This window comes from Myotis nattereri (genome assembly GCF_964212035.1).
Source record: "Myotis nattereri genome assembly, chromosome: 3".
Lineage (NCBI taxonomy): Eukaryota > Metazoa > Chordata > Mammalia > Chiroptera > Vespertilionidae > Myotis > Myotis nattereri.
Window position 1 is genome coordinate 38,295,909 of NC_138077.1, and position 24,017 is coordinate 38,319,925.

The window sequence follows — 24,017 nt, forward strand, 5'->3', positions numbered from 1 at the left end:
GCCTGGATTTTCTTCCTCTTCTCAATTGTTTGCTCATTGGAGGCTCAGTCCTGCCTGCCACAGGACCTGAACCATCCCTGCTTAAACCAAATTATGGCCTCCAACTGGCAGCCTTCTAAACCACCTTCATGCTGATTTAATCACAGCCCTGGGTCAATTTACCTACCATTAACCCTTCGTGGAATGCCCAATACAGTGGCAGCCAATTTGCCTGAAGCCAATATGCCAAAAATATTCATTTGCCAGTTAATCATTTTGATGAATTTATCAAATTTGCAATGTGCCAAAAATTTTGTATGATCACTCTAAGTCCACATAGTTCAATGGGTTAGCAGGGACCAAAAAGATTGCAGGGGTTCCAGATTTGGGGCCTTCAGACTCTGCCCCTCTGTCTCTCAGTGCCTGCAGCCACTGTCCCTCTACCTCTCTGCCCCTCTGTCTTTCCTTCCCTGTGCCCTGGACACCCTTTGCTTCTAGTCTTCCCTTCTCTCTGTCCCCTGGTCTTTCCTCCTTCCCCCCACCCCAGTCATGCCCTACTGCTCTCTCTGATCTTCAGTTTCCCCTCCACTCTGCCCCTAGGTTGCCTCACTCTAGGATCAGCAGGTTAGACTGTTCATTATGCTGATCTGATTCTCCTCAATTTTGCCCCAGCAGAGAGTCTCACCTTTTTTCCTAGATACCTCCTATTAAAATAACAGGACTAGAGCAGAGACACATTAAGCATTTTATAAAATGATGTTATAAAGACAAAATAAAAACCGAGTAAATTAAACTTCATGAATCTTCGAAAAGCCATTAAAAATGTCCTTCCAAAATCAATTACTGTACCCTTATGAATGGTTAAAAGAAACAAATGTGGGTAAATTGATAAAGCTGACAAATATATCAAAATAATCATAATGTGAAATTTGCCATAATGATCTCAGAGATTCTAAAATGTTAGCAAAATAGAAAATGACTCTAAAAATAATTTTTAAAAATAAATATACACTGAAAGGCTCCCATAGGAAATAGTAAACTTTTGTTACATTTATTAGAAGAATATATTCAGACACCTATTCAAGAAAGATGTATCTTTGAATATATTCATAAGCACATATTTATAAAAAGACTAAGCCTCCAGAAACCAGCTTTTTAAAAAATCAAACAGATCTTAAGATACTGGTAAAAAGAATATGTTCATAAGAATATACTTTATAATTGAGTGTATTTTTGAAATATAGTCTTAAAATATTTATAAGAAAAATGCACTCATATTAATTTACTAGTATAACAACACTTCTTAAAATGACTTTATTACATCTGTAAATGTGATAAAGTGGGCCAATTATTCATGTAGCAAAGTACTCCTTCAATAAGGATTGATGGTGAATTGACTCATCTTGGTGCATTAGCCTTTCAGTATCTGATCCCTTGGCAAATCCACCCCCAATATACTGACCTGCTTCCCTCTTGTACTCCTCTCTAATCAGCTTCATTGCAATGCACATAATTATTGGTATCTCCCCAATTTCCTCAGGATATGTTTTATTCACTTTGTATCCCAGAATTAGCACAGTGTGCTATGAAGACTTAAAAAACATTGACAAATGAATTAATGAATGATCTTTACCCTGTGTACTTTTACCTGAATACTTTTCTCCTGCAGACTAAATACCCAGAGAATCTTAATTTAAATGGGATAAAGATAGGAGAAAAATATTTTTTGCACATTTTACTCTTTATATCCATGTTTGTATGTATATAGCCTCATAAATATTTTGCTTATGAGCTATAGACCTAATATCAAAGTTTAAGAAACTATCCAAATATGGAGCTTGAAATAAAATTGTACTGTGTTGACTATTGCTTGGGGTAAAATGAAGCTTTACTGGACAATTAAAAATATTTTTTATGTAAAATATTTTTTTATGTTTGGCTTTGCCTTGTAGACTTATCAATAATTCATATGCTACAAAAGGATTTGGGCAAAATGTTGCCTATATATGTAGAAAAGTGTACAGATCTACTATTTGTTATTGTCAACATGTGTATTGACCATACTGATTCATGGCTCACCAGGAACCATGAAGCCAAGACTGCCCCATCAGAGTTTAAACATACTGCTTTGCCAACATACACCAAGGCTAGATCTGCTTCATACTTATAAATCCAATTTCCTCCTTTTTACCTACTATTGGACATCCCCATATTTGAAACTGAATTTGTAGTCATGCCCCAGACTCATTCTTCTTCCTGAGATCTCAACTTTAGTGAACTCCATTGGCCTTCATTCCCTTATTTCTCCCAAACCCCCTTTTAAGTAGATTCACAGAGAATAGTTACAAAGAGCGCAAGGGAGATAAAACATTCGCTGTTAGTAGTGGCACAGAGACTCCCAAAGTACACGGCTTCCTAGTATTAAGGATGATACTTAGGCTTGAAGCCCAAATTACACCATTGGACTTCTCCCTAGCATGGAAGACAACTTGGGATATGACGGCCCACCTCACTAATCCACTTAGTCTCGGGCTGTGAACATTCCCTTCTCCGAGTAGAACTTACTCCCGGGAGATAGGAAGTTCACACCAGGCCTGACTGAACAAAGGCAAGTCCAAAGGATGAAAATTGTGCTTCAAACTCACCCAAAAGTAGGATTGACCCCTGACTGTCAGACTCTGGCCCATCTCACCGATCAATTAGTCATTCCTCTCCACCTGAGCTCAGGACACTATGTTTGTGGGGGAGAGAATCTATAAATGTACAATCAACCTCTCCCTTTTTACCAGGGTAAAAGTCCTCTCTTTGGAGCCCTGATAAGTAGGGAAATAAGGTTTCCTGCTTTAATGCCCGCTGCCCATTCCCCAGTCATCTAAGCTAAGTTCTTGGGCATAAATCTGAACTATATCCTTTTTCTTACTTCCTAATCATCGCCTATATTCTATTGATCACCAGATCCTGAAGTTTTATCCCCCAGATCTGTCTCCACGCCTCCTTTTTCCCCATCTAGCCTACCTTGATCCTAGATCCTCATAATCCTTTGCCTACACAACAGTAACAATCTTTTAATTCTTATTTCTGATTTAAGACTTGTTCCATTTCTAATCCACTGTTTCTCCACATTACAGCCAGAATGATCATTCTGAAACTCAATTCTTATTATGTCACCCTCATATCACACACAGCTTTCCATTAAACTACAGGGATAAGGGCCAAACTCTTTAGAATGAATTACAGAACTCTTATGTCCTACTACCTTTCCAAACTTAACTGCCCTGTTTCCCCATTCCATACTCATTCCAGTAACACGAAAATGCTTGTAGTTTCTGACAGTCACCATGCAGCTGCAAATCTTCATCTATTTGTTCATGTGATTCCTTCTGTCTAAAATACTCTTGACTCCCTGTCTCATTTGGTTAACTCTGATTCAACTTTGAAGATTCTGTTGAAGCCATCACTCCTTCACTAGCTTCCCATGATCTCAATACTTGTCCCTGCTCTGCTCCCTCAGGCTGAGGAAATTATTCCTCTTCTGTACTGTGAATAGCTCCATCATTGACGTGACTACCCTGTGTTGATTTTTTTGCATGTCTGTCTTCCTCTTGGTTAGTGGCCATATCACCAGTAACTAGAGGTTACCAGCACTCAAGATAAATTTGTGGATTTAAAATGAACTCTTTGTTTTCCTAAATCATTCATTCCATGATTTATTCATTAATTCAATAATAACTTAATAATGAATTTTATGAATTTCACCCCACTCGCCCACTTTTGTTTTGATGAGTAATATCCTAATTTTCCAGATGTGTCTGGCCTGTGTGGAAATCAATCATTTTCCCGCTTCGCTACACATTCCAGAGTATATGAAGACATTTGTTAGCCGTTTTCAAATTGTGATTTGTAAATTACCCACTTGAATCATTTTTATATGCTCTTGTTCCAGTGACATTCCTGACTGATTACACTTCATCTTTTTTATGAGGATAGACTGACATAAGTGATGTTGTCTAACAGCCTAACACTGGAACTGAGACTACTGCTCCCTCCTTGCTGGCTTCCATCTGCAGAAAATGCAACTCTCAATGGCAGCCATCAGAATTAACTACATTTTGATGAACAATAATAGCAAAGTAACATCAGATTATGATTTCACAGAAGGTCTTTAAAGTCAGATTCAGCCTGTCTCTTCTTGTTTCAGAAATTTGCCTGCTCAAGAGCTTTAGCTGCTAATGGGCACTGATTTTCTCTTCTTTTTTTCTTTTTTTTCATTCCAGTTCATAAAGGGTCAAGTTTAAAGAGCTTTGATATAAACCCTACATTTTCCAAAGAAAATCTCAGAAAACAGTGGGAAATATTGGAGGGTGGGGGGGTTAGCTAGTCCAGGAGCAGTGGGCTTGGGAACCTGAGAATAATGAACAGTAGGGTCTCTCCATGCTTCTGGCAATGAGGATAATGAATGGCCAGAGTGAGTGAGGGCAGGAGCCAGGAAGGATGCAGCCATGAAAAGATGAAGAACAAAGGCCTCTCTATTATTCTCTTCTCATGATGGGCCCATTCCTCCAGGAAAGAGTAAGATTTGTATAAACTATCTCATAAAGAGAACTTTAAAATAATAGCAATAATAGTAAGCTAATTGGTTGATTTTACATCTAATAACCAGATTAATAAATACTATACCCTAAAACCTTTTGGAAATACATTAAGTATATAAACAACCTCATGCTTCTATCAGGAATCAAAATATTTAACAACCAGTCTAAAATGTAGCAGCCAGTGGAACAGATGCCTGCCATAAACACTAGTAAGGCCATCCTGGAGCACAGAGTTAAATGAATATTCACACAATTGAATATACACACACCTGCACAAATACCAGACATCTCTTCCCTCTCCTGCCAAGTTCTATACTGAATTCTACTCTAGTTTCTTTTTTAAACAACAAGAATTACTAATGATAAAAATGTTAAAGAAAAATCTGAAGTTATTCTTGTGTATGTTGTTTTATTGCCTGAAGCTAAAAAAAAAAAAAAAAAAGATAAGAGTTTCTTTCTCCATTTTCAGTCTTCTATGTGTTCTCTCCCTTTCCAGGCCCTAAAGACCTACAACTCCCCAACTCCCATACCCCTATGATGCAGAGCTCCCATCTCAAAATAGAAACTAAATGAGATCTCATACTGCTCCTTGGCCACCTGTCTTGATGGAATCCCTGAGCATTGCCTTCTTTCCTATTCTTCTCACATATCTCTCCAAGCACCCCCAGCAATTTCTTACTTCTTTTCTGCCTTTTCTTCCAGACCTGTTTCAAATCCAATGCTCTACTGATGAGCTTTTTATGTTTTGGTTTTTTTTTTTTGGGGGGGGGGGGCGGGGGGGCATTCAGTTATTTAAAAATTCTTTGGAGAATAGTAATTTTAGGATGTTCTGAGGCTCATATCATGAACCCAAACTCTCACCCCATTTTTCAAAGGGAACATATACATAATGCTAGTTATTCTACTGCATAACTTACTTATGCATCTCATTTAACCGTTACAATGCAGTTTACACATCATTTCCACTTTCCAGGAACCTGAGAATAAGAAAGGCTGAGGAACTTGTCATTGATCACAGAGTTAGTAAGCAGTGAAGTCAAGTTTTGAATTCAGGAAATCATTTTACTCCAATTTCATGTTCTTTCAGACCCAATATTGCTGCTGTATGATAAGTGACAAAAATAATAGTAATAACTATCCAAAGTTATAGAGTCTTGCCTTAATTTGACTAACATTTTTCTAAACTCATTCAAAAGTTTACACATATAAGAAGGCTGATTCACCACTCCACATCTCAACATTGCTTATAAATCTTAAGCCAACATAACCCTAAGCAACCCTAAGCTTGAGGAAAATGTTAACCAAAATAACTTCTGTATTTTACTGCTGAGGGGAAATAAGGTGTAAAGTTGACAGATTCTGAATTAACGTTCCATTATGTATTGAGAGAGTATAAAAATATCAGTGATGATCAACTGGGGGTTAAATGGCAAAGGAACAAACCCAAAGCATTATGTTAACGGTTGAGAGGATTGTTTCCTTTCTTTAGATTTAGAGAGAAGGAAAAAGTATTTGCAGGTAGACATGGGCCCAAGTAAAGAAGGACTTCTTTTTTTTTCTTTAAAGAAAAATTCTTGGTATACATTATAATAATTTATATTTTTAAAACACTTATAATTTTATTGTTGTTTTGAATATGCTCCTGAGATTTTTTTTTATCAAACTGTCTATATTTTATCAGCAAATGGTCAAATAATGCAGTTGTCCCATGAGAGAAAAGAAGAGGAAAGTTGGGCTACTTGTTTCTGCTCAGGGTTGGGGTGTGTGTGTGTGTGTGTGTGTGTGTGTGTGTGTGTGTGTTGGGTGGCAATGGGCACACACTGGGATCTAACTGCACTCAGGCAGGTTTGGAGGGGCTCCTCTTGGCCTCCCTGCCCTAAGAAGGCATGGGCAGTGACGTACCTACTCTCTGGTAACTGTAAATCTCATATAAGACTTTATTATTTTCAACCTCAGAAATATTTACCAAAAAATCAGGGACCACGACCTCTTGGACAAAAGGAAAACTGTCACAGCACTGAAAGCAGGAGAGGACCGGGCCATTCTCCTGGGACTGACCATGATGGTGTGCTCCATCATGATGTACTTTCTGCTGGGAATCACGCTCCTGCGCTCATACATGCAGAGGTAACACCATTAGCTGGTTGGGTCACTTGTCTTTGTCTCCTCCTCCCTCTTCCCCCATAGATTATCAACCTCAGATCCTCTTCCTCCCCTTCTTTCCTAATAAGAACTTTAAGCCTTGAACATCATATTTTTCAATAATGTTGTCTAATAATAATGATGAAATAGCTCTGTGTATAAACTTCCTACTATGTACCAGGATCCATAGGTTACTTGTTTAATTCTCATAACAATTTTATAATGTAAATATGAATATATGCATCATAAAAATGGCAAAACTGAGGCTCAGGATAGAAATAATTTGCCCAGAGCCACACAGCTCTAGCATATGGCAGAGCCAAGATTCAAACCCACATCCCACTAATTCCAGGGACCCTGTTCTTGGCTCTTCACACTTCTGTTCATTCTCCATTCTCATTCCTCCTTCCCTCCCCCACCCCACTCCTCCATCACCCCACACATCAGTGATCTCAACTGCACATTTAAACTTCCTGAGAAACTTTTAAAATACTGATCTCATTCCCCACCACCATCATCCCAGAGGTCATATTTAATTGGCCTGGGGTGGAAACCACTCATCAGTATCTTTTCCATTTCTCCAGGTAATTCTAATATGCTGCCAAGGCTGAGAAACACTGCTGTGCACCACCTTGAAAAAAATTACAGATTTTGAACCCTTTTCATGTTAATATGTGCCCATGGTTTAGTGAATAGATAGGGAGGCAGTTAAATACTGAGATAGCATGTGTATTCTCCCCTGAGTAAGCCACAGCATCTCTAGTTAACTCTGCCCATAAATTGGACATTTTGAGCACAGGAGAGCCCAGCATTGCTTGAACAAATAGGGAAAATCTCACAGTGGTTCAGCTTAAAGAGATGAGAGTCTTTCAAACGAAAAACTGAGGTTTCAATCCAAAAAAGAATCAAAAGATTTTGTGGCATTCAATTCTCCACCTAAATTAATACTTTCACATGGAAGCAAGCTCTAGCTGAAACACAGTAATTTGCTAAAATTAAGGCATCTTCTTTCCCATTTGTGGCTGCTCTGCTCTATTTCTCAGATGCCTTCAGCTGTCTCCTTCTCAATGAAAGTGCTGATTGCTGCCTCGGGCTCCCAGTGTTCACTGGTTCCAAAACCACTTTCAGATCCTCACATCTGCTTGGAGCCATTGAAGACTCTTTCCTCCCTAGATAATCAAACTCTGACAACCCAGGTCCTAAGAAAATACAATTTGCCACCCCAGAGTGGGGCCAGGGCTACTATGCTGCCTCTGGCATAAAACTGGACATGACAAGGGGGGCCCTGTCAACACATGTTCTGCAAAAGGAAGGGGTACCCATCTGCAAAGAAAACAGCTGTCTTCTGTTCATGATGGTTATCGGCTTGTCCCCAGAAACAAACTCTTGATTGCTGGTGTGTTTCTTCCTGGTCACAAATGTGACTCTTGATCAGATACTTTCAAAGACTTTAGAATGGAATGCTGGCCAATGAGCAGCTGGAAGTTGTTGGTTTGGTTTGTTTTTTCTAACTGAGAGGTCCCAAGAGGACATTTGTCCTCTTCTCCACAGCACAGCTCCACGGAACCAGTCTGGGCCTTGGAGAAATCAGGATTGAGTGGAATCACAGTCTCCACCGCTCACTTTCTGCATGTCTTCACATGCTACTTGTTTTCTCTGACCCTCAGTTCACTCGCCTTCAAAGGGAATTAATAGCCAATGTACAGAGTTGTCGGGAGGATAAGAGGGGATAATGCATATAAAACACCAGTTAGGGTGAAAAGGGATACCCAAATGATTGCTCTTGGTACAAAGGGTGGAGCTATCATTCCTCCTTATTAGAAAGGCCTTAGAGAAATGTATTCCTGTCCCTCCATGTGTCGAATTGGACCTCAAATCCCTCCATCCCTTTGTCATCTTCCTCCTCTTCTCCCTTATACCGTCTCTGCTACAAACTGGGCAGGCTTTGCAGAGGTGAGGACTGGGCGTGGCAGGAAGCTGCTTGCAAGGTAATACAAGTGAGTGCAGGTTTGATGTCATAAGATGTTTTATGCTTATCAGTGAATCTGAGATAGGAAAAAATAACTGAAACCGAGCATTGGAAAATATTATACTATAACCAATGCAAGTCATTGAAAGGGTTCTTAGGTGCCAGGTAGATTTATCTATGTTTATATGATGGTTTGCCCAAAGCTGCTCTATTCAAAACTATAAACTTTAACAAGTAGGTTGTATTATAGATTTGAAAAAGATTCTTCAGGCTAAGGACCAATGATCCCTTCTAATTTTGCCTTTCTTGCTGTTAGCGCTTTGGACCTTGTGTTTACTCTCCCCGTCTCTCTGTAGCGTGTGGACCGAGGAATCTCAATGCACCTTGCTGAATGCATCCATCACAGAAACATTTAATTGCTCCTTCAGCTGTGGCCCGGACTGCTTGAAACTCTCTCAGTACCCCTGCCTCCAGGTGTATGTCAACCTGACTTCTTCAGGCGAAAAGCTCCTTCTCTACCACACTGAAGAGACGATGAAAATCAATCAGAAGGTAGGTCACCCCTGCAGGGCTCCCACACCCAGCTCCCCTCTCTGAAGACCCTGTGCCAGCATTTCAAAGGAAAGCACCACCAGGGAGCAGGCCCTGCCTCATCTGTACACAGAACTCGCTATTTGACTCTGGCCTGGGGAACATTTATTTTCTGTGCACGTTGTGGACAAATCATTCCCCCATGCTGTGGTAGTGCAGATTTACCCTTTACTTCCGTTTCGGAGAGAAAACCTCCTGTCTTTATTTATACACAACTGGACTGAGTCTCTCAAAGCAAACATGCAGCTCAGTCAGAGTTCTACCGGCCAGAAAACCAGCTATTTGTCATATACCTGGAGCCATGGGGTAAAGCTGTATTTGGCTTTTCCACAGTCATTGTCACTGAGTCCGTGGTCTTGGGGATGTAACTTAACTTCTCTGAGCCTCAGCTTCCTTATCTCTGAAAAGGTAAAGACGATGGTCATCTTTCAAGGTCATTGTGAGGGTTAGAGCAGAGAGTGTAAGATGCTGAGCAGAGCATGGTGCCTGGCACAGGGCAGACCTTTGATTCATGGTCACAGTGTGTGTACCTGCGTGTCTTTCTCCATGTATGTTATGTCCATAGGGGCTGCATTTTCCAGCCCTGATATGCTCACATTCGCAGGGTGAGTGCTCCACAAATGTGTATTGTATTAAAACTGCACATAAAATTTGTAGTTCTAAAGTCTGGGATGACCAGTAAAGTGTCAGCAGAACCAACCTGCTATTATCAGTTTGAAGTTAAACATATTTAGTTTGGGGCTTCTGGTAGTAATTCAGAGGCCAGAGTACTCTCATAGGCCAAAACAACCCGAAGCCTCTCCAGTAGGATAAATGGCCCTCATGACCCAGACACTGCCCTCTTGAACTCTTGTCCTTCTTGTAAAAGCTTTTCATTCCAATTACCAGCACTTCAGTGACATAGATTGTATGTATTGAAGCTTTGAAGTTTGGTACTCTAACATAGGCTTTATTTTGTGATATATTGACACCTACATTTTGTTTTTATTGCAATAACTTAAAAGAATTCTTGCAAATATCTCTGAGGAGTCAACACAATGAATATTTCAGGGAATGCCTTTTGAAGATCTCTGCTCTGATTTCCTTTGTTTGTGGTAGTCACAAACGATACCAGTCCTCGCCGTTTTCTGCACATTTATAAAGCTCAGCTCTCCCAGAGCGTGTGTTTTTCAACATCTTCCCTCAAGTCAGATTTCTAAATCAAAGCTGACCTGTAACAACAAAGCCTATAAAACTCTCAAATCTTCACAGAATTGGAAATTGGCCAAAGTTGAATAAGCATTAAGAAAGTGGGACATCTTTCCATTTCCTCGCTTTGACATTTTATCACTACAGCCCTGTGAATGCATAAACACGGCTATACACAGGGACTGGACCTACCATAGAAAGTCTCAGTTAAAAATTGAGGACCAGTGTCTTGTCTGCTGTCAGCATGGTAGTAGGTCATTTGTTTGTTTGTTTGCCCCATTACCTTGTTTTTAACTGTGAATTACAGCACACATGTAGAAACATGCAAGAAGTGAAAGTACACAGCTCAAGCATTTATTACGGAGATCCCCATGTAACTACCATGAGGGTAAAGAAACATAACATCTCCTACGGCACAAAAACACCCTCATGCCTCCTCCCAATAACTATTGGCTCTGCCCCCTGCCAACGATAACAGCTGTCCTGATATTAGGGCAATTACTTTCTTTCTTTTTCTTTTTCTTTTTTTTTTTTTGGAGTTTTATTGCCTAAGCATATATCCCTACACACTATATTTTAGTTTTGCCCGGTTTTTAAACATGATGTAAATGGAATCATACAGAATATTTCTCTTTGTGCCTGGCCTCCTTCACATAACGCTATATTTGTTAGAGTCATTCCATTTGGGGTAGTACATTCACTTTGACTAAAGTATTATAGCCCATGGTATCGACATGCCAATTCATTTACTCATTCTACTGTTGATGGAAATTTTGAGTTTTCTACAGTTTGGGACCATTACTAATACTAGTAATTCTGCCAGGCATATTCTCATATCTGTCTCTTAGTGCACAAGCACACAGATTTATGTCAGGTATAAATCTGGGAATGGAATATCTAGAAAATAGAGTATGCTTATCGTAGTTTAGGAGATAATGCCAAATGGTTTTCCAAAGTGGCTCTCACCAACCCTATGGGTATGAGAGTGTTTATTGCTCCAAATCCTCACCAACACTTGGTATCATTTGTCATTTTAATTTTAGCTAATATGATAGTATTTCCTTTGGTTCTCATGACTCAAGTGCCTTTTCATTTACTTACTGGCCATTTGGATATCCTCTTTTGTACAATGTCTGTTCAAGCCCCTGGTCCATTTTTCTATTGGAGTGTTTCTTCTTCATATTCATTCTAGGAATTCTTTAAATCTAGATATTCCCTCCATTGATTAATATGTCTTGCAAATAACTTCTCCCATTATGTGGCCTTCTCACTCTCTTAATGATGTCTTTGAATGAAAGAAGTTTATAATTTTAATACAGTTAAATGTTATATTTTTTGGTGTGTTATTTTTGTGCGTGTGTGCAGCGCGTCCTATTTAAAGTGTCTACCTACCCTGAGGTCATGAAGTCATTCTCCTAAGTTATCTTCTAGAAGCATATGGTTTCTCTTTTCACACTTAGAGTACAATCAGCCTGGAATTGATACTTATGTAGAAGTCAAGTTTCTGTGGGGTGTTTGTTTGTTTGTTTGTTTGTTTTTAATATGAGCACCCATATGCCCAAATCCATTTATGAAAAGATCACCCTTTCCTTACCCGATTATTTTTATAATCCCATTTCCCCTTCTATTGTCTTGAAAGTTATCTGTTCTATTGTTATTATTTTAGTGTTTAGCCTACAGATTACAACTTGCAATCTTGACTAATCAAGAACGATAAAAAATTTCATTCACTGAGGATAAAAGTCTAAGTTTGTCATTATTTTGTTTCTGCATGCTGAAAACATGCCATTCTCTTTTGGTGAGCATTTTTACTATTTAGAAATCAGCTTTTAGCTAGTCGCTGCTTCTTTGCAGGTAATCTTCATCTATTTTAAAGATTATTTTCTTTGGTTTTCTGAAATTTAACTGTTATTTGCCAAAGTGCAGGTTTATTTTTATTTAGCTTCCTTAGTGTTCTCAGGGCTTCTCTCCCTGTACCTTGAGGTTCTTTGTCAGTTTTAGATAGTTTTTCGTCATTATCGCATCAAATACTATCTCTGCTCTCATTCTCTCCCATTTCTTCTGCTTAAAATCCAAACTGGCCATATGTTAGGTTTTCTCAATGTATCCTCTGTGTGTTTTATTCTCTTTTTTTTTATTTTCCCTCTTTTTGTCTCTCTGAGCTTGGATATTGACCTATCTTCTAATTTGTAGCTCTTTCCTCAGCTCTGATTAATCTACTGTTAAATCCATCCTTCGAGTTCTTAATTTCTCTAACTGTAATTTTCATGCATAAAACACCCATTTGGGTCTTACTTCATAATTTTTACTTTTCTGTAATATTCTAATTCTTTTCTTTTAAATCCTTTGACATAAAAAAGTAAATTGTAGTTATTTTAATGTTTATTTTGGTGATTTCAATATCTGAAGCCCTTATATGCCTATTCTTTTCTCTTGGTATTTTTATTTCCATGTTGTATAATGTCTGGTTAATTTTTATTAGGTTTCGGACATCATATTTGTAAATTATTATAATAATAATTTAATCCTAGAATTATGTCATATTTTCCAAAACTTATTTCCATTTGCCTCTGCCAGGCCCCTGGGGATATTAGCCATTAATGATCATCGTATTCTGACTTCATAAGTTGAGACAGTCCAGTCTGAACTGAAGTCCCTGTTTGCTTCAGGTTTACCATTACTCTTATGATGCAGCCCTTAAGAGTCCCAACACAAAGTGAATGAGGGGAAGTCATCAGGGGCCCCACCTGATAGGCCCTCACTCTGCAAGGCTGTCAGAAATATCATTCAGCCTTCCAGGCTCTCAGCCCTCTCCTGGAATCAGCAGATGCTCCCAGGGGAAAGGTGGCACCAAACACTGACTCCCCTCCCTGGCCTGGTAGTTCTTCACTCTGAATAGCTGTCCTCTTCCCTTAATCAGAAATATAGCCCAGCCAGCATGGCTCAGTGATTGAGCGTCAACCTATGAACCTGGAGGTCATGGTTCGATTCCTGGGTTGTGGGCTCGATCCCCCTCCCCCACCCCAGTGTGGGGCATGCAGGAGGCAGCCAATCAATGATTCTCTCTCATCATTGATGTTTCTATCTTGCTCTCCCTCTCCCTTCCTCTCTAAAATCAATTAAAATATTTTTAAAAAATCAGAAATATATACATTGAAAATACAGTTATCTGCATGTCAGCAGGCCATTAGACCATGATCTTAATCCAGCATGAAAAATATTCAGGATATTTCTGGGAGTCGGGGTTAAAATACTCTTTATGCAGATCTCTCCTTCCTATTACCCTTCCCCAAGCTCACTAAAAATAATAGCTTTCCTCCTAGTTACCAAAAAAAAAAAATGGTATTTTTATTCAGATACATAAGGCACTACTGACAATGTTTGATTTGAGACGACAGGAGGCAAAGGATATCAAGCAAGCAAGCTGTCGGTATCTTTGTAGAAAATATCCAAAAGGATTTTATTTTTAAATTTTTACACTCTCTCATATATCCCTTTTCCTTAGCCTGAAAACACAGTGCCCAACCTCTCGTCAACATTACAGCTAAAGCTGCTTAAGCTGATACGCTGGCTCCTCTTGCAGAGCAATGCAAGAGGGCTCAAGGCCCCTGGCTCCCCTAGTCACAAGGTACCACTGGAATCTTAAATGGCAGCTAAGTGTTAATTCACTACAGTTGTTGAATTTCTCAGAGCTTTGGGCGTTTAAACATTTCTACCCACCAGGGATTCTTAAAACATACCCATCTGGTTTGAAAGTAGATTTAAAGTGAATTTTGGTGCAAAACAAGAAAATATAACCATTTTTTTGGTATGTGGTATAATGCCATATATATGGTATTTTGTCTATCATGGAGAGGATAGCTATTTTTGGTGGAGAGTAAGTTCCATAAATTAGCCAGTTAGTTACCACTCCAAACTCAGTGTCACCCCACTTTTTATGACTCATTCTGAATCCTTCTGGGCTCAATCCTGAGAATATGCATATCTAGAACAAGGTTTCTCAACCTCAACACTCTTGCTGTTTGGGGTCAAATCTTTGTTTTCTGTGAAGGTGGGGGGGGGGGGGGTCCTGTCCTGTATGTTGTAGCATGTTTAGCAGCATCCCTTGCCTCTACCTACTAGATCCCTAACATCCTCCTCCCTCCAGCTGTGACAACTAAAAATGTGTCCACACAGTTCTGAAACACTGCTCTAGATTTTATTTCAATTTGAGCTTGGATGCTGTGAGATTCTGGAATCCTAAGCAAGCCTTGTACTCGTTGAGTTCCTCTGTACAGTATTGGTAGGGTAAGGGGAGAAGGGAAGAAAATTAAGTGAAGCTGAGAATCTAAATGTGAAAAAAAAAAACAGGGCCCCGACATTTATTAAGTGTCTACTATGAACCTGAGCCCAGCACTATGCTAAGAACTTTATAAAAATTATCTCATTTAATCCTGACTAAATCCCTACTTCTAAAGATTTTATCAGGAGCTCAAAATGTGCCAGGCGCAGTAAGTACTCAATATTTTACATGAAGCTCACTTATTTAATTTCAGCAGAAATCCCAAGTATTAAGCACCGCTATTATCTCCACTTCACAATAATGAAGCTGAGCTCGGAAAATGAAATGATTTTCCCAAAGTCACACATTCACTAACTAGGTCTGAATTAAAAATCTAAGTCTCTTTACCTCATCATACTATCTCTTAAAGAGAAAATATTAGAGCATTCTCTTGAGAAAGGAAAAGATAAGAGTTCTGAAAAATCTAAATTCCTTGAAATATTTATCTTTCTGATGGCATATTTTATTGAACAGCTGAAACTTCATGCCATTCCATCACATCCTGGAAGTACTTAAGTAAAAGGCCATGAGCAAAGGATAGAATTATCTGTGATCCACTGGGAAGGTCAAGGGTGTATATTTAGTACCAGTTTACAGAAGGTGAATATTAAACAGATATAAGTGCAACCTGATAGTGGGGAGGATAGAAAGCCTGCTGGAAATTTGACATATGACATCCTCAAAACTAGCACCTTAATTTTAGGGATATTTATTAGGCATTAGCTGAAACTGGAATGGACCAAAGATTCAGAAATGCTTTGGTTATTGATGGAGTTTAGTCACTGCTCACCAAAACTGAATTCTGGAACAGCTAAGTGTACCTTTATGCATAAATGAAAGGAGGAATGTGCCTGAAGGAGGCTCATACTGAGAATCAAGAAGAGAAGCATGGAGAAAGAACCTACTCCTTTCTAATTTCCAAGAAAGGGGAACCTGGTGAAGAGCAAGGTCAGTTTCCATATCTGACTTACTCTCAGCCTAATTGGAGATGTCATGGGTCTGGGGGCTCCATGGGTTAATGCTCAGAGAATTGACTAATCCCAAAGCCCTAGACAGCTTCTGTTTTGTTAGTGGATTTCCTGGGTCTCTAAGTATCTTCTCTATTCCAAATCAAGCAGAAATGCTGTCATAAATGTGAAAGCTTGGGAAAACATGAAAAGGAAAAATCTCTCTCGGGAGGAACCTGTCTCGATACTGAAAGAAACAGGTACATAGCAGAGTGTGAATCCTATTTTCCTTTCATCTACCAAACATTTCATGCAGTCCTGCTTGCCAAAATCAAGCAGACACTAGAAGTACAAACTAACAAGTGTAAACTAAATTTTGCAGGATTCACTTTCTTACAGAGTAGGAAGTCTTAAAAGGAAAAGAACATAGGGTCCCGATTTACCCTCTAAGCTCCTCTGTCCATCACTAACATTCAAAGAATTTAAAAGACCGAAATGTGCTGGGAAGCCAGAGTAACCCAAGGCTGCCAGCTGGTGACTCTATGTACGTTCTTTGAATGTAGGGATGGTTTTTTTTCCTCTGGCACAGAACATAAATCCTGACACATCGTACATGCTTAATAAACATGTGCACAATATTTGTTATTTGAGGACGCTAGAAAAAGTTCCATCTAACTTTGGAACCAAGAAAATATTTTCTTAAATTGATTTTCGGAGAGAGAGAGAGGGAAAGAGGAATATCAATGTGAGAGAGAAACATAGATTGGCTGCCTCCTGTACACACCCTGACCAGGAGATCAAACCCACGTCCTAGAAATGTGTCCTGACTGGGAGTCAAACCCATGACCTTCAGGAGCATGTGACAACGCTCCAACCAACTGAGCCACACAGGCCAGGGCAGGAGCCAAGAATATTCATGTTTCACATGAGCAATGTTTTTATTTTTGTTTTTATTTTTATCTCATAGATATTGTGGCCTAGAATGCCCCGGCTACTAAAGAGTTCTCAGAGCAAATTCGCGGCCCGCCTCTGTGGAAGGGTGTACTCTTCACAGAAAGCCTCTTTAACCTCATTCCTGGCGACATTTATTCCATCCTCCACCCTTGTTTGTGTACTTTTCCATTCCTTGTCATTGATCTACCTTATAGTGTTTATGTGTGTTTTAATCCTCACCTGAGGATATGTTTTTATTAATTTAGAGAGAGAGGAAGGAAGTGAGAGCGAGCGAGAGAGAGACATTGATGTGAGAGAGAAACATCCATCAGTTGCCTACCATAAGTGCCCAGAGTGGGGATCCAACACAAAACCTAGGTATGTGTCCTGACCTGGAATCAAATCCACAATCTTTCTGGTGTGCAGGACAATGCTCACCCAACTGAGCCACCAGCCAGGGCGTGTTTATGTTTTTGACGCCTATGCCTCCCATACCCCCTGGCACATTGGAGACAATAGTGATTGGATTTTATTAACAGCTAACCCTTGTGAAATAAGACACCCTTCTTTTTATAAAAGAACAAACCCTTCCCCTAAGGTGATCCTAAGAATTGATAGTTCCCTTCCTACCATCAGATGGAAAAGGAGGCTGACAGGTGAGGTTATTCAGCCACACAGCCCCTCCGCCTGGCCCCCACTCCTCCCCACATCCTTCATTTTCAGGTGAAGGCCTGTCACTTTGGGCTTCACACAGGCCTACAAAGAATGTCTAAGCAAAGCTCAAGAGGTAGTTTCTCAAAACTTCTATCATGAAACTAAAAATAACCCTACTGGTGTAAAAGATTCTAGAAATAAGCCTGAGAGAAAAATGTTCAGTGACTTTCTGAAGAACTGGGGAGAAGATGCAATTGCTGGACCTTTGTTGCCATGTAGAGAAAGGAGTCAGGGGAAGGTGACAGGAGCCAGGTGTCCTCAGCTGGGAGAGGAAAGGTCATGTTGTGGGGCCATCTCTGTGGTTTTCAATACTAAAAAGAATTTAAGGCATTTGGGAAAACAGAAAGGTTTATTAACAAAATTCAGGATGAAGAAAGATGTGGGACTAAATCTTTCACCGAATGGCTGCCTCAAAAGTTTGCTAGGTTTATATATTCACCTGTTAAAGCACTAAAGAATTACCTATATCCATGGTAAAAATATATATATATTAAAATACTAGAGACCTGGTGCACGAATTCGTGCATGGGTGGGGTCCTGCAGGCCTGCCCCAATGGGGGCCGATCAGCGGGGCGACAGCGGGGAGGGGCATGGGTGGTTGGCTGGCTGGACCTGCCCCCAATTGCCCCCTCACTCCCTCCCCCCCCCCCGATCGGGGGCGGGGCTGGCCAGGGGGTGGGGGAGAGGGGTCGTTTGGCTTTTAGATATATTTTGATTAGTACTTATATGTCTTTGTGTATATAAAATTATTATTCATATGTTGTTTGGTATTATATATCACACACAGTCTGAAAGTTAAACCTTTCCTATCCCACACCTCCCACTAAAAATATAAAAGGATTTAAAATGGCAGGATTTTACCCTAGCCAGTTTGGTTCAGTGGATAAAACATTGGCCTGCTTACTGAAGGGTCCCAGGTTTGATTCTGGTCAAGGGTACATATCAGGGTATCGGGCTCTATCCCCAGTAGGAGTTGTGCCAATGATTTTCTCTTGTCATTGATGTTTCTAACTCACCCTCTCACTTCCTTTCTGAAATCAATAAATATATATAATACAATAAAAATACCAGGATTTTTTATCTTTCCAGTCTACATTACATTTTTCCAGCTAAGTATAAATCACTCCGTATAGTTTCCATTTGTTAAAAAATGCATTCTCTGTAATCTAAACCAAGCACATCAAATTATCCTTGAAACATATGATGAAATCCTAAGATCACTAAATCTTCACCACAAATTCATATCAGTCTCAGAAACATACACACGGCTGTAGTTTGAGCTGCAGAAACAGAAACCTAGAATTCAAATACTGTATATGATTCAGCATAATGTCAAATCTCCTCAGACACAAAAACAAGGAATATGAGACAAGAGCCATCCAACAGGACTGCTCCTGTAAAACCATATAACTAGGAGTGTTGCCCTCCTTAGAGTTTTCAATCGTTTAATATGTGCACTTGGTTAAAGACTTGAGATCATGGGGAGAGTGTGATATTCCAATAAGAAAACACATTAGGGAAAATTCAATGAGGCTTTTAATATTCATCATTTAATCTTCACACAAACCCTGCCAGGAAGGCTCTGTTAACCTCATTAGATAAAGCAGTTGATTCTGAGGAGCCAAGTAGCTCACTTATAAAAACACAGTACCCAGATCTCTTGAACACAAGTCAGAGAGGGGCTTGTCAGACCACATGGTATGTTCATTTTCACAACAGAGATCTGATCAATAAGAAAAGTAAAGGAATGACTGGAGTAGTTTTCAGGGATAAGTAACACACTTAGTGGGAGCTGGTTTATGTGTGTTAAAAGGTGGCAGGTGGCAAGGTTAGAAAAGTTAAAAACAGCCGAGCAAAAGAATCGTTGCTCCACCAGCAATGTGGAGCTGCACTTGTATGTACCACTGGCCCCAGGACCCAAGTCCAATCAGGTATGGAATATGCCTTGTCTGGCCACTCCAAATGTGCACATTTGAGAGCCTGATGGCTTGAAACTATAATAAGCAGCCTCTATATTATGACCTTGCTAGATGGTCTCAAAAGTAATTTATATCCCATTTTATTTGGAAGAATCCTGTCTCGTGTCAGAATTATTGTCATTTGCCTGGCAAACGCTTCTTGAAAAATATTTTAAAGCCACATCAATTCACGAGAGCCTAAGAAAAGAAAAACTTCCATTTTTAGTGGAATGCCATTTTTATTGAGATCCCTTCAATAACTTAGTACTCTTAGCCACTGAATCCACTGTTATAAACGGCCTTGGCACAAAAATATACAGAAGCCTGATGCATTCGGAATCGAAATCCACTCTGTTTGAATTCAACCACAAATGGCTTGTCTGTGATTTTTCCTTTTAATACTTTGCTTCCAAAAACATTTTTAAATTTGTTAAAGGCATGGTGGCTGCATTGAAGAAGGGGGAAAAATGTATCTGCTTATTGCCTTAAATCCTTTTGATTTAGAACGCATCCTGCTGGTAGAAAATTTGCGTCATGGTAGTCATAGGCAAATGTGCGTACAAAATTATAACTCACTGAGAAAGTGTGCTTTCCTGGAGACACTTTCAGGCCTTTAATGTTGTGCCAGTACCAGCTTCTGCTGTGCCCACATTTATGAGTGTACTCACATTTATTCTTAGCTGATTAGATTTGAAGCTGCCAACCAGTTCTTGTTATGAAAACATTACTTTAAGCCTGGTATACGATAAAAGCCAGCAAGTTCATCCTCTATTCTTAACTAATCGAAGAATTTTCCTGCTGTCAGATAACCCAATGATTATAGCACAGCCAACAAAGCAGGATGCCACTGTAGCCACTAATAACGTCGGAGGAAAGAGTGAGCCAAACATACTCCATTAGCAGAAGGCACTTCATTTGTTTTATAGTTGTTTCCTGTGAAAGCTGCACGTCTAAATGGTGCAGTTCCAGGATCCTACCCAAAGCTCCCCTGGGTGTACCTCCGTGTTCTCCAGCAGCCCACCTCATCTGTGTGTCTCCGAGTTGAGTGAGCTGTGCACTGCACAACCCCGGGAGTGTCAGTCACATTGCGAAAGTCAGAGAGGTGATTATTTATAACAACTAATACATTGGTAAAGAACAGCAAAATGGGTGAGGTGTTTTGTTGTTGTTGTTGTTTTCATAAAATCAGTATTATGACAGTTTTTCAACAGAAAAATAATTTTGAAGAGAGGGCATAGTTTGCTAAATCACACTAAAACACTGGGTTAGCCATGATCTTGTCACAAACCAATTTAATTCAGATAAATCAGTTAAATCAATTATTTGATAATGACTGTAACAAGAGACAGGGACTTCTTTTTCTTATTGGGATACACCTTACCATAGGGAGGGTAAAGAGTTAACGAAGGATTCACATATATCCCAGAAAAGTGACTTAAATCACTTTTTTCCTACCTTTTTAAAAAGTTAGATTCGTTGTTATGAGTTTCGTCACTGCCCATTTACCAACCCAGGAAAGAGGGTCACAGAGATTTCATCTCCTCAGAGACTGCTTTATAATTAGGGAAATGTGTTCCAAAATATACCCAATAAATTATAACTTTAAAAAACAACAACGCTTATTAACTCCCTCTGTATTCAGAGAAGAGAGAGAGGCAAAAGAGAAAGGAAGACAAAAGAGAGAATGGAGGGGAAAATTAAAGCAAGGTAAGGGGAGGGGCAGGCAGGGAAGGAAAAGGTTTGCAAAGAATCAAATTAAACATGTAAGTGTATAAAGAGAAAGAAAGGAGAGACATATAGTACAAGAGATATAGTAAAAAAGAGAGAAGGGGAAAGTTCAAAGGAAAGGTGATGTAAGTTCTCAGGTAGGTGCCGGTTAAAGAGTAAACTGATTTGGTAATGTTTTAATTTTTCTAGGTTTATGGGAAAAAATTACTTTATTAAGCTAACTGGGCATAAAACATTCATCAGAGCTCTTTATTCAATATTCCTACACTTTCCAATATTCTTTGTCAGCAATTCACCAGGGGTATAACTGTTGGGTGTTTGTTTAACTACAGTAGAAAGGTGAACAAGGTGGCTCGGCTTAGTAAAAAAGATGAGAGAAACGACTTTCCCTACAAGAACTGGTAGCTTGTGATGTTACATGAACAGCTGTGGACAGACAAAAGACAGAGAGGTTGACATTCTGACCCCATGGAGAAGTGTGTTCATAGGGAATCATTAAAACCCACTAGGCTTAGCTATGGCAAAAGAATCCATTGATGTCATCCAGTTTAATCAATAAACTTATAGGGGTGAGCTATCAAAGTACATCTTGAAAGGATACTTGAAAACATTGTTTTAATTAATGTGTGCATTCTTAGGGTTTCTGGAGGCCATAGTTTGAATATGAAAAGAGTAACCATCATGGTTATTTCACAGATCATTAAGTTGGCCTCAATATCCACCTGTACCAGGCGCACACACACACACACACACACACACACAGTATCTTCTGATGACAATTTATCTCATTTTCCACAGTGCTCCTATATACCTAAGTGTGGAAAAAATTTTGAAGAATCCATGTCCCTGGTGAGTGTTGTCATGGAAAACTTCAGGAAGTACCAACACTTTTCCTGCTATTCTGACCCGGAAGGAAACCAGAAGAGCGTCATCCTAACCAAACTCTACAGTTCCAATGTGCTGTTCCACTCACTCTTCTGGCCAACGTGTATGATGGCTGGGGGCGTGGTGATCGTTGCCATGGTGAAGCTCACACAGTACCTCTCCCTGCTCTGTGACAGGATCCAGCGGATCAATAGATAAAGGCAAAATGGACGAGATCGTTTTCTTTAAAGCTCAAATACTGTTTTCTTTCATTCTTCACCAAAGAACCTTAAGTTTGTAATGTGCAGTCTATTATGAGTTCCTTAATATATTCTTATACATAGAGCAATAATGCAAAAGCTGTTCTATATGCAAACATGACGTCTTTATTATTCAGGAGAAGAAATACTGTTTTGTGTTGGTTGGTTGTTTTCATAATCTTGTTTCAATGCTGGAACTAGTGCTTCCTTCTCTCATTCCACCAAAATAGGGCTCAGTTATTCATTTGCCAAGGTTTGTGGAGAAAGGTAAACAATATCAATGTGATAAGGTCTGTGTTGAAGACATTTCTGCAATATTTTTCATCATTCATTGTTTACTAGAGCTGCAGCCAAAAATACTGTTTTTCTTTTCTTATTCTGAACTGAGCCCCACAGCACGTGAAGGGACCAGATTTCCTAACTAAAAGATGTTAACACATTTTTCCTGTGTTTCTACCATATCACTGTAAAGAAGGGGGGAGACCCAGCCAGCTATTTTCCTGTTATTACTTTCTATTCATAACTTCAGATTTTCAAACTGATTTCCAAAAAAGAAAGCTGTTTTCATTCACCAATTCTATCACCATTTCCTGTGACTTAAATGAAAAATGAACAGAGCCCTTTTCCATGTAAGACCCTGCTACTGTGTGAGGGGGATGACACTTACAGGAGTCTCATTACCCATGAATTGACTAAACGCGGAGTAGATGCTCTTTTCCAATCCAGGAAAGTCTATTGTACTAAGATATTTGTGTGAAAATCTTCCTTCCATTTCAATTGAACTGTTAGATGGGAAAATTAAGATCCTACTTGCTGGTCAAGACTAGTGGACTTATTTCAATGCATAGATCTATTGTGGCAAATGAACAAGCTGGAGTATTGCTCTTTGGGAATTTATGTTAAAGTTAATGAGTGTGTAGTTTCTCTCTTTCTAACATGTGTCCCCTATTGGGATTTTAAAGTTGTGTGCGCAGAATATTTGTCTCCTCTACATGTTTTATTTTTCTATTTACAATTGCCTTTTCTGTTGCTAGATTTTATACACAAAATAGACCTTTTTTTCTAACACACACACTTGAACTGAATAACAGATTTAAAGAAAGCCTTTGTTCACATTTCATTCACTTATTGTGGTTGGGGGTGGAGGGAGGGATGAGGGATTGGTTTTAAACAAAAACATTCCATCTTTTATTTAACATCAATATCAAAAGAAGAAGACACACATCTATCTTTCTCATCTATATTTAAATACCTTTTGTAATGTAGTTTTCTAGGTGTTGCAAAATTTTACAAATCGTATCTGTGAAATGAATGGTGAAACTAATCTGATGAAGTGAAAGTATTCTGCAATATTGTAATTCATAGTTTGACTTTTCATAAGCAAATAAACCCCTAAGGTATAATCAGGACTTCAAACGTGTAATTAAAATTTAGGGGGGAAAATCCATCACATCTGCAAGATATCAATACATCTTGCATTCTAAGCTGAAAAGACATGGTAATCCAAAAACCTATGATTCACTATGTTCAAAGGTATTTAAAGAAATTATAAAGTTTCTTTTGTAACACCCAAGCACATACACAAGCACATATAAATATTTGAGAAATATGATGGAAAACTCAATTCCTACTTCACCTTAAAAACATAATTCTGGCCCAGCTGACATGGCCAGTGGTTGAGCATCTACCTATGAACCAGGAGGGCACAGTTCAATTCCCAGTCAGGGCACATGCCCAGGTTACACGCTCAATCCCCAGTAGGAGGCATGGAGGAGGCAGCCAATCGATGATTCTCTCTCATCATTGATGCTTCTATCTCTCCCTCTCCCTT

The 24,017-nt window shown here is 39.3% G+C and overlaps 1 protein-coding gene across 2 annotated transcripts in view; it reads left to right on the forward strand.

The window, feature by feature from the left end:
- The window catches only part of KCNMB2 (potassium calcium-activated channel subfamily M regulatory beta subunit 2), a 113,624-nt gene extending 90,036 nt beyond the window's left edge, over nucleotides 1-23,588 (forward strand). For both annotated transcript variants that reach the window (XM_081085750.1, XM_081085749.1), the window contains 3 exons: nucleotides 6,528-6,698; nucleotides 9,039-9,234; nucleotides 21,861-23,588. In XM_081085750.1, the coding sequence (XP_080941876.1) occupies nucleotides 6,528-6,698; nucleotides 9,039-9,234; nucleotides 21,861-22,145 (652 nt within the window). In that variant the 3' untranslated portion in view covers nucleotides 22,146-23,588. The remainder of the gene's footprint in view (nucleotides 1-6,527; nucleotides 6,699-9,038; nucleotides 9,235-21,860) is intronic.
- The last annotated feature ends 429 nt before the right edge of the window (nucleotides 23,589-24,017 follow it).